Genomic DNA, 15840 nt, shown 5'->3' on the forward strand with positions numbered 1-15840 from the left:
AGGGAGATGGAATGCCAATGCTGCTCAGCAGGTGGCGGTGGCAGGGAATAACAAAAAAAATATTGTAAATAACGTTGGGATTGGGGGAGATGTGGCCAAAACGCCACGCAGCTTCCGGTGCTCTCGGCAGCCGTTTACATAATTTCAATATGGCGGCTTTTGTAGGCGCGCGCGTGGCCAGCAGCCGAAACGGCCACTTAAAGGACATGCCAGGACCAGCCAGCAGCATACCCGGCACCAGCCGGGAGGCTGTTGTTATGGTAGGTAGGCTGGCATTTTTCATTGTGCCGCCGCGCAGCCAGAGATGAAAACGTAACAATATAAAAATTTGTGTTTATGTTTTACTTGATTTTTGTTTTCCTCTACCCTTACCGAGGGTAACATCAATTCTGAATGGAATATGTGATAGGTAAAGGAAAGCATTTCGTGCACGTGAAGCTGAATGGAAAACTGAGCAATGTGGATGCGTATTCGAATCACATATAAGGTTGATGATTTGTGATAAACTTAATCAAATAATTACTTAACATTTATGTTATGAATCCGTTCGGAAATAATATAAAAATCGATCCTGGCAAGGGTATTGCATTTTCGTTTTAACGTAGTTCCTCTTATTTTTGTTGGTATTATTATTTTATTTTTGTTTTCATTTCATTTTTATTATTTCGTTGTTATTTTTTCTCATCCTTCAGGGCAGCTGCCCACTTTTGACACTTATTTTTGACAGCTTAAGGACATTTGAGGGTCATGCACTTAACACGAGTGCGAGGTAGAGGCAGACGTTGTTGGCGAGGGGTGCGGTCGGTAAATTTCAAGCTTTATACACAAATTTCGAAATTGTTTGCATGTCTGAGATTTGTGGCAGTTTATTATGAATATATATGCGACCAGTCTGTCCCCCAACCTATCACTACAAAGGGACCTCGTCTTGTATGGCCATGAGGCGTGGCTGGAGCTAAGCAAACCACATTCATTATGAATGAGTGGGTGCCTTGCATACCCCTGCCTTTCCTTGCCCATTTTTGGGTAACATGCATTTTGTGTGAACGCTAGCGACTATTTACTAATGGGAGTTGGGTTAGTTTTCCTGCCCCTGTTAGCTGACGACTTTATTGAACCTATGCAAAGCAACTGCTGCCTCTAATTAAATTAAATTATGCTCTTGCAAAGGCAGGACCCGGCCCGGATCTGGGTGCTTGGCTTCTACTATTTGCGCCTGTCTACCCCGTCTGGCATTTTTCGATGCTTTGTCACATTAAAATTTAGTGGTGCTTTTAAGTGCCGGTAATAAGATATTTTGTATGCTTCTGGGCATTTTGTAGAACACATCAGGCACAGCCTCAGCGCCATGTGATCCCACATGGGCAGCAGAGTGTGTGACAAAAGCAGTTTGCATAATTTAAAAGGCCCAAAAAGCAACTATAAGTTTTGCCTTGGCAAAGATGTTGTTCAGCTAAATTTCTGTCGAGTGGTCCGCCAAAGATGTTCGAGAACTGGGCTTTGGGTTACAGAGCGGCATGCTTAAAGTATTTAGCATTCGTGTTCACAGTTCGGTTTACAAACCACAGAAAAGGGTTGTGACACTTTAAGCATCACATGAGAACAGCTGCCTAATGTTACCCGAAATGCAGATGGCCATCAGAGGAACGGTATAAATTCCTAAACTGTTCTAATGAAGGGGGCAAAATTGGTAAATTTAAGGGTCTGCGAAAAAAATTAAGCTTTAAGCTGTATATTATTAAAAGTAGTTAAAAATGTCAGTTATTCCTACGATTAATCTTGCATGAGCTTATAAGTAATTTCACGAAGCTCTTCGTGTGTAGTCGATGGCAGAGCTTTCAAAGTTGTTTGAGCTTTAACTCCTTTTAATTAATTTCAAATTCTCTTTAGCTGTTTTTCACAGCTCTTCGTACGTAACCGTATTAATTGAAGAAGTGGTTGGCAGACTTTTTAACTATTTTAAACTTTAATTTTAAACTTACACTTAAATTAATTTCACATGCGCTTCCAATCTACTTTCCAAACACTTTGTGTGCTGTTGTTGGCAGAGCTTTCAACTATTAAAGAGCTTTTATTATTTTCATTATTTAATCACATTTTGTCTAAGAAGCAAACAGCTATTAAAAACTGCATGTGAAATAAAGATGAATATATATATTTTAAGGCTCATATTATTATATATCAAAGTTATTTCCAAGAGATGCTATACAACTTCCGTCTTTGAGCCAGGCACATATTCCCACCAAACGCCCTACAGAAAGTAATACTAAATTACATGTTTTCTTGTTTCGTTACAAAACAAAGTTTAAATAGATCGATTTTCCAGACCCACTCACCAGCCAGCACCCAGTTATTTGTTTGGTAATCAGCGCTATCAAAAGCAAAGCACGTTTAAGCTTAGAGAATACGGCGACAAAAACTAAAAGGTAAAATATGGACAGAGAGGTAGGGCAACAACAGTTGCGACAACAGGGCAAAGAAATGTTCGCAGACAGGTTAAGCGCCTTAAAGTATGCAACGACAACACAGACAGGTCCAAGACACGTGTGTCATTAGCACCAAAGGAGCCCGCAGAAAAACAAAACTCAACCGAACGCAACTCAACTTGATGGACAATTGAAGCACAACAGTCTGTGCCAAAGTGGGCGTGGCACGCTCAAGTGTGTGTGTATGTGTGTGCTTGTGTGTGCGTGCCAAGGTGAGAAATAAATGACCCTCCCCGACCGCTGACTGCCCTAGATAGGAGTCATAATCAAAGCGCTTATCGTTAGTTGTGCTGTGTTCCATTTGCCCCGAACTTCATAAAGGTGTCTCCCTCGAGAAGTGTCCTCCGAGCTGAGTTGTGAATGGTTCTCTATCTCTGTCGCATGTCTTGTGTCTCGTGTCTCTGTCACTGACTCCACAGCACTTGGCTGCACGAGCTTAATTGTGCTATGGGGAACGCTTAGCAGCAGCCACATTGACATTGTTTTTGTCCACCCAACTCACACTTATCCAGTGCCATCCCCCGTTTAATTTGCATTGCTTGACTTTTGAGCCAAGAAATTTGCTTTTATGTTTGAACATATTTTTAATGCTGGTCACTGCAGCCGGTGGAAACTTTTCGTACAGACTGTGCGTGGCCTAATTGCTTGTTGAAGTTGTAAAAGAAAATCTAAGCAAAAATATACAAATAAATAAATGAATATTTTTGAAAACAAACAAATGAAATTGAAAAACAAAAGAAAAACAAAAAATATTGTACGCTCAATTTAACGAGAAAAGGTTACAATTTTCACATTTTACAACAATATAGTTAAGTGGCAAAAATTTTAAAACAACTCTTAAAGTCACAGAAAATTAAAAAAAAGCTGAGAAATAGATTTCCTTTTAATTCAACATGTTTAGATATTTTGCTATCATTAGCAACATTTAGCCGTGGCCGCGAATCATTTGTCATACTCCGTATATAAATATATGAAGAGGTTTCGCTTGTTTTATAAATATTACAACGGCAGCCTGAACAGTTGAGCTCATGCTTGGCTCCAGCTTCCCGTACCAGCATTTCCTTTTGGTAATGGGAGTGCTGCTCTCGCGTATCGATTAATTGATTGATGAACATGCTATGAATAGCAGATGAAGGTGATGTTATTACACATAACATATGAAACGATAAGCAATACACACACTCACACTAAAACTCACAGTCACATGTGCAGCCTCAGCAATGCATGCTTTTTGCGCGCTCTATAAAAATTCAAGCGCTATGGAAATGTCTGGCATGTATATTTTTTATATATGTGTGTGTATTGCGATATGTATGTGTGAACGTGCTAGGTGCCAGGCACGTGAGTGCTGAATAGCAAGAAAAAATATATATAAAAAAAAATTTTTGCTCTTGGGGTAGCGGCATGAAAAATTGTTTGTATTGCATATTTTTAGGGGCTGACGCCAGGGAAGCGACCAAGCGTGAAACATGTTATCGAAGCGCTTTTAATGGAATTAATGCACAAAAAAAAACCAAGCAGACGCCCACACAAGCACACCAACACACACACATACAATAGCTCACAAAGGCACAGACACACACCAAAGGCAGCCTAAGGAATGCAAAATGAATTAAATACGCGGCGCAGACATAAATTTATGCATAAGAAATCCATTGGTTGCTTTAAGGCACGCTCGCTTTTGGTTTCACACATGCAAAATTCTATGTCTTTATTAAAAGTCCTGCTGCTGCTGCTGCTGCGAGCGATCCTGATGCTGCTGAAGCCTTAAATTTCATTAAAATCTTGTAATTTGCCATTAATTCAAAATCAACAGTTTGTGTATGAGCAGCTGCTTTTCAAATACCCTCTTAGATGCTATCACAAAAAGTCCTTATGACTGCCTCTTTATTTGACAATGTGAATTTTCCAAGTCTTTAATAAACACTTTAAATCATGACTTGGTGTTGAGTGCATATATATAAGCACATTTGCTGAAGCGCTTTTCATATAAAGACAATCAAAGTTGTGAATTTAATTATTCCCCCTTCTAACTTAAACTTCAGTTATTTTAATACAATTTTTGTTTACTGAAAGATGAAATTGTTAAAAGGTGTAGTTCTACGAAACCTCAAAGCACAAGCCATTATTAGCAAATAAACTCGACTCAGCTATTGATGCTAATCAAGTATATATATACTATATGGGATGCTTCCTCATTATTCTCTTTATCCATTTTCAATGGGTTCATGGTATATAATTATTAATTGTTTTAAACGGTCGATTATTCGATTTCTATAATGGATCATAATGTCTCTTTGATACCATAATTTTTGTGTCCTAATAGCTTCTTCAGATTTTCCTAAGCTAATGAGAGTTGTATTATATTGAGTGCAATTTTTAGTGCTTTAAACTGTTTTTATGGGAAAACGTCATCAAACGTTTATAAAAGCAATTCAATATTAATTTCATTTTGCAGCCATTTTTTAGAAATCAATATATGAACAATTAAAATTGTCTGTCTTAATGTACTGACAGCTAATTAAAATTGTAATTAAATTATTGTTGACAAGAAAATAACGTGTGATTCGATTTAGGTCCCAGCGATATTCACTTTAATTGCCCATTTGTTAGCCGTATTTTTTGTATGCACAATCGCTTTCTAAACAAACTCTAGTTTTCAAATAAACAAATATTAAGATGTTGACATCACAGCTTACAGGGTATTAAATGGTCGCCAAGTGCTTGACAATGCTTCATTTTGGTTTTTTCCTCCATGTTACATACAACATCCATTGCCGTCGGCGCTCGTTTACTCTGCAAAAAAAAAAGGGGGCACTCATGCAGGAGGGTACAAAAAAAATCAGGCTACACTATGCTACACGGACATCATGCAATTGAGTTATGAGTTTCAGTGTGTGAGTGTGTGTGTGATGCGTAATTAGGCAAAAACATATTACTTTAATGACTGGGACATGCAGCTAGCCAAGATTTAATTATGAAGCAACAGCAAGCAGCCAAGCGGCCAAGCGGCCAAATTGAATTCAGCCTCCTCAGCTTACAGGACACACTACCAGCCGCAGCAGCAGCAGCAGCAGCAGGCGTTTCAGCAGCCAGACCTGGCCCCCAACCTCGCCCCAAACAAACTCTACCGAAATTGACCATTAAAATCGTTTATGCATTTTGTGTGCTGCTTGCTTCTCTAATTGGGTTTTGTGTCGTTGTTGTAGTTGCTGTTGATATTGTGCAGCGTGAGAGGCCACCATAAAATATTATTATTACAAATTCAATTTTTATGCGTGTTCGTAGCGCGCTTTTTATTGCATACTTTTGGGTGATTGGCTGCAGTCAAATCTGCAGCCAAACGCTTCAAATAAAGTCATCAATTTTAATGCCAAGTCGCCTGCGTTTGCCACCAGTCACAAATTGAATTCAAATTCAAGTTTCAGCCATGCAAACTACACTTGACAACGAGGTTTTTTATTTTATTGTAAAACATATTTATGGGCTTGGTGCTATTTCAGAAATTTGTTTGCTTTATTTATTTAATTATTTATTTATTAAATTATTTTTAACAAATAAAATTAAGTTCAATTACGGCATTATTATATTGGGCATCTAAAATGAAGATGTGTACAGCATTGAATGGATATCTCAGATAATTTATGTATATATTTATATATTTACAACCATATTTTTATATAAACAGCCAAATTCCACACCGTTTGACCTCAGAAAATGATAAACATTCACTGGCCAAACTCAATTAAAGCCTTTTTAAAACAGATTAAATTTTATTTAATTTAATTTTTGTTGCATGCATCAGTTGCAATTTTTGAGTGTGTGTGAGGGGGAGAAAAAACGAATCTTCAGGCAGCTAGAAATGGGGTTGAGCTAGAGTCCAAGATAAACAGAGAGCGACCACAAAACGCAAGCCGCATACGTACTCATTCTCACTCACACACATACACAGATGCACTCAATACACACATAAGAGCTGAGAATGTGTCTCTGTCAGGCAGTTATCGCTGAATTATGCGGGCTCTTCACAGAGAAGTAAGCGAAAGGGTGAGGCTGGGACAGCCCAAGTAGTGAGTACGTTTAGCCCTAGCCACAAGTACACACATACATAAGCACACTCACACGCACGCACACAAGCACACATTGAAATGGTAAATGACACAGAGAAATTCAATGTCAAAGCGTTGGCGCACAAAAGAATGCTACGATATGTGGCGAAGAAACTGAAGCAAGGCTGAGACCGAACGGACACGGACAGTAGCCAGTTGCGTCAATGGTGATGATGACAATGATGATGGCAGCCAGACAGACAGACACACACACACACACAGACACACACTCGTATCACACAACTAAATGTGTAAAAGTTTGATTTGCAGCCGGAGAAAGGACGAAGGAAATGGTCTACATGGAAAAAAGATGTTGAAATATATGAGGAAAAGCAAGCAAAAAGTTTTTTTTGCGTTGCTGCGGAAACGGAAATAGAATTATAAAAGCCAAGCTAAAGACGTTTACACACCATACAAAAAGCAAATGGCAACTTAAGGGGTGGAGCCAGAGAGCAGGCCAGGGGCAGGAGCAGAGACATGCCAGACACACACGCACACACACACATGCCAGGCAGATAAGAAAACTGTTTGCCAAAGGCTTATAGCTGTCTATGTGTGAGTGCGTGTGCGTGTGAGTGTGAGTGGGGGAAACTTTTTGCCAAGTTCGTTGGGGTACAAATTTATGAACAGACAACCACAAAACTGTGTGAAGGCAGTGGCAGGGCCAGAGGCAAGGGGCAAGAGGCAAGGGGCTGGTTGAATCAAAAATGAAGTGCGATTTATGGTCATACAAATCAAAGTTTGGTGCTTGAGTTGATTGCTAACAATCTTTTGTATGCCAGAGTTGCTTGAATTGAAGTTTTGGGGGAGGCCGAGAGGACATTTTTAGGCGTGGCTATGAATGCGGCTTCTGTAATATTTGACACTCGCTTGGCTGACTGCAGGTGTCGCCCGAAAGAGATTTGTGGTACAAATTAGGAGAAATGCTCTGAAAAATGAGGTGATAAATTTTGCAAAGTGCGAGCAAAACTTTTGATTTGAAAGAGGCTGGGAGTGCAATGGGATTTATGAACAATTATCAAAGCTGTGGTGAAATTTCCGCCAGCTGATTTGTGTGGCAAAAACTTTTCAAACCAGCTGACGAACACACACCCTGGCAATAATGTGAATGGCCATTCAAGTTTCCAACGGTTTAGTTTATGAGTTGAATTTCAGGACCGACACAGGATTTGGGGTTTCCCCTTTGGTTTGGATAATTTTGGGCTGGGGTCTTGTGCTCTCATGCATTTATTGAGTCACTAATTTGACTATTGTGTGCCTGTCCCAAAGGGATTGCAACTGATTTAAAGTGACACAGAATAAGCCAGGTGAAATGTTTGGAGAAGCGAAAGGATTAATTCGAATCGATAATTAAATTCGAGTATTGAGAGGAATCGAATTGAGGCCTGTACTATACTGAAATGAAATGCTGAAATGTAGGCGATCTGTGTTTTTGATTTAGGTAATGCGATTGACGGGTTGTTTAAGAAGCCCAAGCACTCAATCATAAACTAGGCTGATAGTTTTAGGACATGAAAGTATTGGTAATCAAAACAATTGAAAAGAGAATTAATGTATGAAATTGTTGGAGTAACCATAGACAATTGTGTGGTCTAGTAGGATATGGTTAAGATCATAAATGTCTGCTTTTGAAGATTTTGTGCAACTTCTCAACATTTATATACTCTTGATATATATACTATTTCTCTCGCCTGGTACGCCGTACAACTTCTTGGCAGCCCGCATAAGTTGAATCTTTGGGTAATCCGTGCGCCAGCAGCTTAACAAAGGTCACGAGTAGTTTTATACGATAGCCCGCATCACCTTGGGCCAGACCCAGACAAAGGGCCAGAGCCAGAGCCAAGCCCAAAACCAAACCCAAGTGCCGAGCAGCCAAGCAAGTCGGCGACGCATTTGGCACGGCTAATTCAGCACAACATACGACGCATTACAGTTATAGTGGCAGGACAATCAGGACGAGAGCCGGGAGGGGGTGGGGGGGAGAGGATTTGCTACTTGAGAAATTGAATATTTCACATGTCTGTTTGAATTTTATAAGCACAGAAGGAAGCAGCCAACACAGAGCGGAAAAAGGAAGTCTACCACCAGAGAAATAGGAGATAAAAAAAAAAAGGAAAAACTGTGCGAAAACCTAACCAGCAAACCAAATACGAAAATTGAAAAATAAAAAAATAAGAAAGGAAAAAAATAAATCGAGAGAAGCTGCTGCTGCTGCTGATGCTGATGCTGCTACAGCAGCAGAAAGAGAAACGTGAAACGGCTGGGCGCCTAATTTAATATTCCACAGTGCAGGAAATTTGTGGACAGAGGCAATAGAAAGCAGGAAAGAGATAGACAGTCAAAATAGACACATAGACGGAGAGGCAGACAGACAGACGGACAGTGAGTGGGGCCAGCAGTCGGTTGTTGTCGGTTATGACGGAGCTGCTGATCCTCCGTCTACTCAACCCCATCTGGGCTCAAGATGGACAATTTAGTTTTCTAGCGTTGAGACCCTCATACAAACGTGCAAAATAAATGATATTTTTATCACACACATGCACACACAGACGTCCCCACACACACAGACACTTGGCCAGGGCAGAGCACTAAATGAAGCGTAAATTTCAAATGATGTTATAGGCTTTTAGGCCGATAAGTAAATTGCATTTTATTTTCTTTTTCTTTTGAGACACTTCAAACATGTGCAATTGTGTGTGTTTGTTGTGAATACAATCTGATGTTATATTTGAGAGCGAGCATCTTTTATACAGGTATTTGGTCATGAATATGCTTGAACTATTCTTAATATTTTTATAGTGTTTCGGTAAGGTAGAGAGAGAAAAAGAGAGAGAGAGAGAGAGAACACATTTCTGTAGATAATATCACACAGGATCTATCGATTGACTAGAAAATCACACACACAAGGTCTATTAAAGTAGTTAGAAGTAAGAAGCAGTATTGGACAATGTTAAGATTGTAATAATAAACAAATAAAACAAATATAATTGTATAAAAAAAAAAAAGAAAGAAAGCAAGTAATCTGTAAGACTTAACTTCGGCTAGCATATAGCTTAACCCCCACCCATGGACAACAAATCAAAGAACATATTTGCTTTGCATAATTTGTGGGCGCGGACAAAGAAAACGAATCGCAAAAGCCCGAAATCGAAACACAGATCCCATAAATAAATCAATGCTAAAAATAAAAGAGAATATGTTAAGCCATTATGTAAACATTTAAATTTACATGCCAGTGACTTTGAGGATGGGCAAACGCGAGAGAGGGAGAGAGAGAAAAATAATATTTATGGCCTACTTAAAGGCTTACTTAGTCAACGTAGCCGCTCTTAGGGCCACTCTAATTTCAATTTTCAAATTTGCATTGCTCTTTGAGCCACTGTTCAGCACTGGTTGCCATGCAAATTGAATCATTTTTTTGTTCATTTCAACAGCAACTCAATTTTGCTATGGCGACCTATTCAAAAAAATGAATGCCGTGTGAGTGTGGTTTTGGGTGGGTGTGTGTGTATCTTGAAGGTGTTCTGGCTGGCAAAAAGTGTCGTTCTTTTGAATTTATGATACTAAACACACAACACGCATTGTGCCAGAGGTTGAAAAGCGACTTTATTCATATGGCTGCCCGCCTTCCCAACCTACCCAAAACATGTACATTTGAATAGCCTTCTGATTGTGTGTGTGTGCGTGTGTGTGTATATGTGCTGAGTTCCTGAGTTCACCGATGTTCCTTTGGTCTTTGTGCTGCACTTTTGCTGCCTCGTTTTATGTATAGTAAAATAAATTTCTTATTTTGATATTTACCTTCTTGCAGATCGTACCATCAGCGAGCATGAGAACAAAAATGTGGTGCTGCCATGTCCGGTGAATGAGCAAAAATGCGGGAAACTGCATTCCCTGAACTGGTTCAAAGGCGATGATCGGATTGCTGCAATGCTGCTCGGCGATAGCAATGTCACGAGTGTGAATGATGAATTTAAAAACAGGTGAGTCTAGCAGAAAATACGTGAGCGCATGCTGAAAAGATAATAATTTGTTAAATTAAATTACAATAATTAATTATTATATATTTTGTTGCGCTTGCAGAGTAACTGTTGAGCAAAATCCATACAGATTAGTTATTAAGGATTTGAGAATATCTGATGAGGATATCTATCTATGTGATACAACATTTTTTATACCAGAAGAAACGTGTGATAACTTCAATGGCTATCGTGTCGAATTAAGAGTCTTAGGTAAGTTACCACCCGAACCTCGTGCCAGTTGCTTTTGCATGCTACCATCTTCTGCTCAGCTTAACAATTCACTTAACAACTCTTTTAATTTGCGTATACTTATGGATTCTTCTGTTAAAGTATAAATTGTAAATGCTTTTGTATTCAGTTTGCTTAAAATAACAATTAACTGCTAAACTAACCTGTAAAAACTCATATCATAAAGAACATACGTGTTTATGCATGGGATTTGTTTGGAGCTTGCTAACAAGACAGCACGCGGAGAAAATGGGATATCTGCAAGGATGTTGCATGTTTGAGGAGCGAGAGATCTGGGCGCATATTGCTTGTATGCTTACTGTGTTTGTCCCAAAAAAGCGTTGTTTTTGAAAATTCTGCTTAAAAGTCTGTACAATCAGAATGGAAATGCAATCAATCAAATGTGTTCCTTAAACTCAAATATATGGTATTGGCCTTGTATTTGCGAGCTTAAAAATAAATACCAATTCCCTATTGGGTTGATATTTTCGGAAATATTTGTGTTAAGCCTGTTTTTAATTCCACACAATATTTCGTTGAATTTATGCAAAAATTCGGAACTGCAATTCAGCAAATATATTTCGACAATTTACAATTCAAAATTCGTAACCCAAATTGCTAAATCGATTGCATTTTCACTTTGACTTTATTTCAATGCAAGTGAAAAATATAAAAAAAAATAAGTTTTTGTTTTTTTTTTTTTTTTGAATGCCTTTTGCTGCCTGCCTTTACACGCCAAACATTCTGTTGTATATATGTACAAATCAAATAAAAAAACTTTATTTATTAGTATATATATCAAAATGTACATCCCTTGCAAAGTGCATATCGAAAACTTTACTTTTAACTGCTCTACTCTTTTACCATAACATTTGAACGTGTCAAAACTCATGCAAATATTTTCTCTTAACTGATTGTCCCACAAAAACATAAAAAAATAAAAAAAAAAAAATATATATCCAAAAAATCGCATACAAACGCTCGTCCACATCGACATGGAATTTCTATATATACATGTGACATATACATATATATGAATATATATATGAATTGCTATCAAAAACTCAAACAAATTCGCTCCACCAAAACTAAAACTAACAAAACAAAAAATACTAAAAAAAATCAATACATGACAACTACTGCCAAAACATAAAATAACCAAAAAATAAAATCAAATCGAAAAACGAAAAACTAAATCAAACTCCACACCACATCTCTTCCGTTCACAATCGCCCCCCTTTTCAAACGTGTGCACTCACCAACAAAATTGTTTTCTATATACATACGTATTTCAAAACTGTATTGAACTGTGCCCCACAAAAAAAAAAAAAAAAAAAAAACATAAACTGATGTGAAACTCAACCTAAAAATAATTTTAAATTCCAAAAAACGCTTTAAATTAAATTTGATTTCTTAAAAACGTCAAATCAAAACCAAAACCTAACGTTTTTGGCTATGCATTAAAAAAACAAACTACGCAAAACTAAACGTAGAAAACCTTGGTAAATTTAACTTATAATAAACATAATTTTTAGTTCAATTTTCTTATAATTTTTAATTTAGTTGACTGGCAAGAGAAAATCAATTTTTAGTTTTCCTTAGTTTTTTAACAGAACGAGAATGTGGTGCTGATTTTGTTTTATTACAATTTTTTTTATCAATTTAGTTAAAGCATATTTATTATCTATTTCTTATTATATTCACTTTAACTTTCATAAATCGGCTCCATAAATTTTTCATTTCATTGCAAAGCTATTTCCACTCATTTCTTGAAATTTAGTATTTAACCTCATTTTCATTTCAAATTTATTGCTCTTAGCCAACTATAATTTCGATTCTAATTTATTATAATTTCTGCTAATAATATTTTATATACAATGCAAATCAAATATGATTTATTAAAAACACAAATTCAACATTTTTACCTCCCGAAAAAATGTAAAAAATGCAAAAAAAAAAAAAACCAAAAAAAAATGATTTGAACTACGCACAAACAAACACATACACACACACACACTTACACAACATCGATATATACACACACACGCACACACACACATACATCACACAATATGTCGTTGGATGTTGGACGCACAGTGCCACCCACAGAGGTTGTGATTTTGGACGCAAAGGGCGACCGCATCGAGAACGGCAGCATCGTCGGACCCATGCAGGAGCGACAGAGTCTCAAGGCGACCTGTACGGTGAAGAACACACGGCCCCAACCCGAAGTGGGCTGGTGGCGTGGCACCAAACGCCTGGCAACATGTGAGTATTGCTCCCAGCTCTAAACTATGTTCCATAGGTAGCAAATCGCATAAAGGTTAGCTTTTCTTATTTTTTTTTGCCAGCAGTCATAAAAACTGCTGAAGCGCGTTTATTGATTCCGAAAAGCTTGAGGGCGGGGTAGTAGATTGGGGTTGGGGGCCTAAGCAGCCAATTTGATGCATAAGCCCACCAAGTTGAAGGAGTCGAGTTCAGAGTCGGGTTTACGATGCGCCACAAAGTTTATGCAGTGACTGACGACCGAGGTCATAAAGCCAAGTCCAGGCCACGGAAGGATTTGGCTGCTTATCAGTGTCAGTTTTTTTTTTTTTTTTGGCCCTATATAGCATAGGCAAATGCCCAGCCGCGCCCACAGCAGCCCATAAAATGCTATGCCCTTTTATTGTAAAACATAAAAATAAACTTTTAGGCGATTTTCATTAAATTTTTAAGAGCCTTAGCTCCATGCGCCCAACCAACAACCACCACAAGGCTAAAGCCCCGCCAGTGAAATTAATTGATTTCTATTTTAAAAGCCAAGGCATCCATTACATTAGCTAAAGCAGAATTTAAAACGGGCACCCGGAACATTTCAGAAATTTTGGTTTACCATTTACCGGCCTTGAAAAGCACTTTAAGTAATTTTTATGCCCAAAATCCCAAAAATATCCCAGCAATTTGCAACGGCAACAAACAACACCAGCTACAAGGCGGCAACATTTTCCCTCCTTTTTATTTTGTGTTTTCCTCATTTTGTTTTTTGTTGTGTGCGGCTTCTAATTGGCCTTCGGTCTGTGGCTTGCAACCCTTTTGTCTGAGCGGCCGCAAGTCTAACCCCAATCTTTGATTCCAGGCGAAATTTTATTTATTTTTGGATTTATAAGCCCTTTGCTTATCATAATTGCTTGTAATTAGGAAAATGTTGATGAGTAGAGAACACCTGGAAAATATGAAATGTGAAATCTAGCAGTTACTTTAGTTGTGTTCGGATGTCAGCCTTTTCTTCAATGGGAGCTTCAAATATTTAATAAATGTTTTGTTTTCATTTGCACAGATTCGCCCACTCATGATCTTAACGACGGCCTCTATACATCCACACTCGAACTGGATTGGCAATTATCACGTGAGGATCTGGCAACGGATATTGAATGTCGCGTCGAATCGGCGGCTATAAAGAATGCAATTGTTACCAAATTTTCTGTCGATTTGCAAGGTGAGTCATCATTACGACTATTCCGCTGAACTATAAACATAAGCCAAAGAACCCATTCCCGTTTGGGATGACTCAACTGCCTATCATAAAAGCCAGCTAGCAGTGAGTCAGCCATAGATATTGGCTTGAATACAATATATTTATGTAGGTGTGCTTAGTTAAATGACCAGCATAGTAAAAAGGGTACATTTTATGACTTTGTTTTCAAGTTTATAATGCATAAAAGTGTTTAAAGCAAAGTATTTTAAGATTGAATTTAAAGCAGGGAGTATCCAGAGATTCTAGAGAAGTTCAAAGAAATCGTAACAGATTAAAAAGCATCATCACATGCACATCTTAAATTATATATATTAAAAAAAAAAAAACAATTTTAAATGACTTTTGTTACCTTTACCAAAGAAATTAATATATCTTTTTTATTATAATAATTAATTGAACTTTATTTTATCATAAAGTAACCCTTGCATTACTTTGCGCAAAACGATTTAACAATTTAAGCCCCATTGACTAATTACAGCTTAAAGCTGAAAACTTTTACGAATTTTAAGCATTTGTTTAACTGCATTAATTAACGTAAATTAAAAAGCGTAATAAATTTGCAAGAAAAACAACAAAAGCGACAACATTCACGCGACATTTTGACATGTTTCAGGTTCATTAAACCAAAAAGACCCCAAACGAACCCTTCTAATTACAACAAAAACAACAACAGAATCCCTTAGGCGCCTGAGAGCCTTTTGAAAGTCATGCAAATAAATTTTTTCTAATTAAAAGCCGACAATATCAAGTGACATTTTTCCCAGTTTCTTCTTGAATTTTATTTTACTTTTCTTTTTTTTTTTTTTGAAATTGACGAATGATTTGACATTTTTGCTGGAGCAATTAATGAATGTCATTAAATGTAACATAAAACTAAGCCAACTAAGCCAAGTTTTTCATTTACAAAGTGGGCACAGTCAATTGATTGATGGCCAACTGCCGCCCATGCCATGCCCAAGCCTTAAAACATTTACCAATCAATTGAAAATGTAGGAAATGGAGGCTCATGTATGCCGTAGGCAGAGTTCTCCAAAAGGCAGCCAGCCAGCCCGCCCGCATGCAAATTGCCATTATTAATGTTTTATATTATGTATAAAAGGAGCAGTGGAAGTAGAGCTAGGCAAACGAGCTATAGACATACCCAGACAAAAGCCAATTACAAGTCGAGCATTTTAAGCAATTTTCTAACAGCCACCCAAACCGCTTTCTTTTCCATTTACACAGTGCGACCCACGAGCATAGACATCAGCGGAGTGGAACATCATACGGTGCAAGGCAACAAAGTGGTGCTAACATGTCACGTAAGTATTGGATGAACTTTTGTATTAAATGAAACTCTGAATTACGGGTCGCTTGGAGCAGAAGGTCGGACGATCTGGTCAATCGACTGCCAGATAGTGCGCTGAGAAACAGAGAATCAGGCAGAAATTTCATTTCTCTGAATATTTTGAACGCAACTTAAATCTTCTCAGTTAACG

General features: G+C 37.8%; 1 protein-coding gene across 1 annotated transcript in view; it reads left to right on the plus strand.

Annotated features, from left to right (window-relative positions):
- Positions 1 to 15840, plus strand: part of LOC115771379 — an 86470-nt gene that overhangs the window by 41128 nt on the left and 29502 nt on the right. Inside the window, exons 3-7 of the mRNA XM_030717064.1 lie at positions 10407 to 10578; positions 10679 to 10827; positions 12943 to 13113; positions 14165 to 14323; positions 15587 to 15663. Of these exons, the coding sequence (XP_030572924.1) occupies positions 10407 to 10578; positions 10679 to 10827; positions 12943 to 13113; positions 14165 to 14323; positions 15587 to 15663 (728 nt within the window). The remainder of the gene's footprint in view (positions 1 to 10406; positions 10579 to 10678; positions 10828 to 12942; positions 13114 to 14164; positions 14324 to 15586; positions 15664 to 15840) is intronic.

This window comes from Drosophila novamexicana, unplaced genomic scaffold (assembly GCF_003285875.2).
Source record: "Drosophila novamexicana strain 15010-1031.04,08,12 unplaced genomic scaffold, DnovRS2.1 tig00000072-arrow-arrow-pilon, whole genome shotgun sequence".
Taxonomy (NCBI): domain Eukaryota; kingdom Metazoa; phylum Arthropoda; class Insecta; order Diptera; family Drosophilidae; genus Drosophila; species Drosophila novamexicana.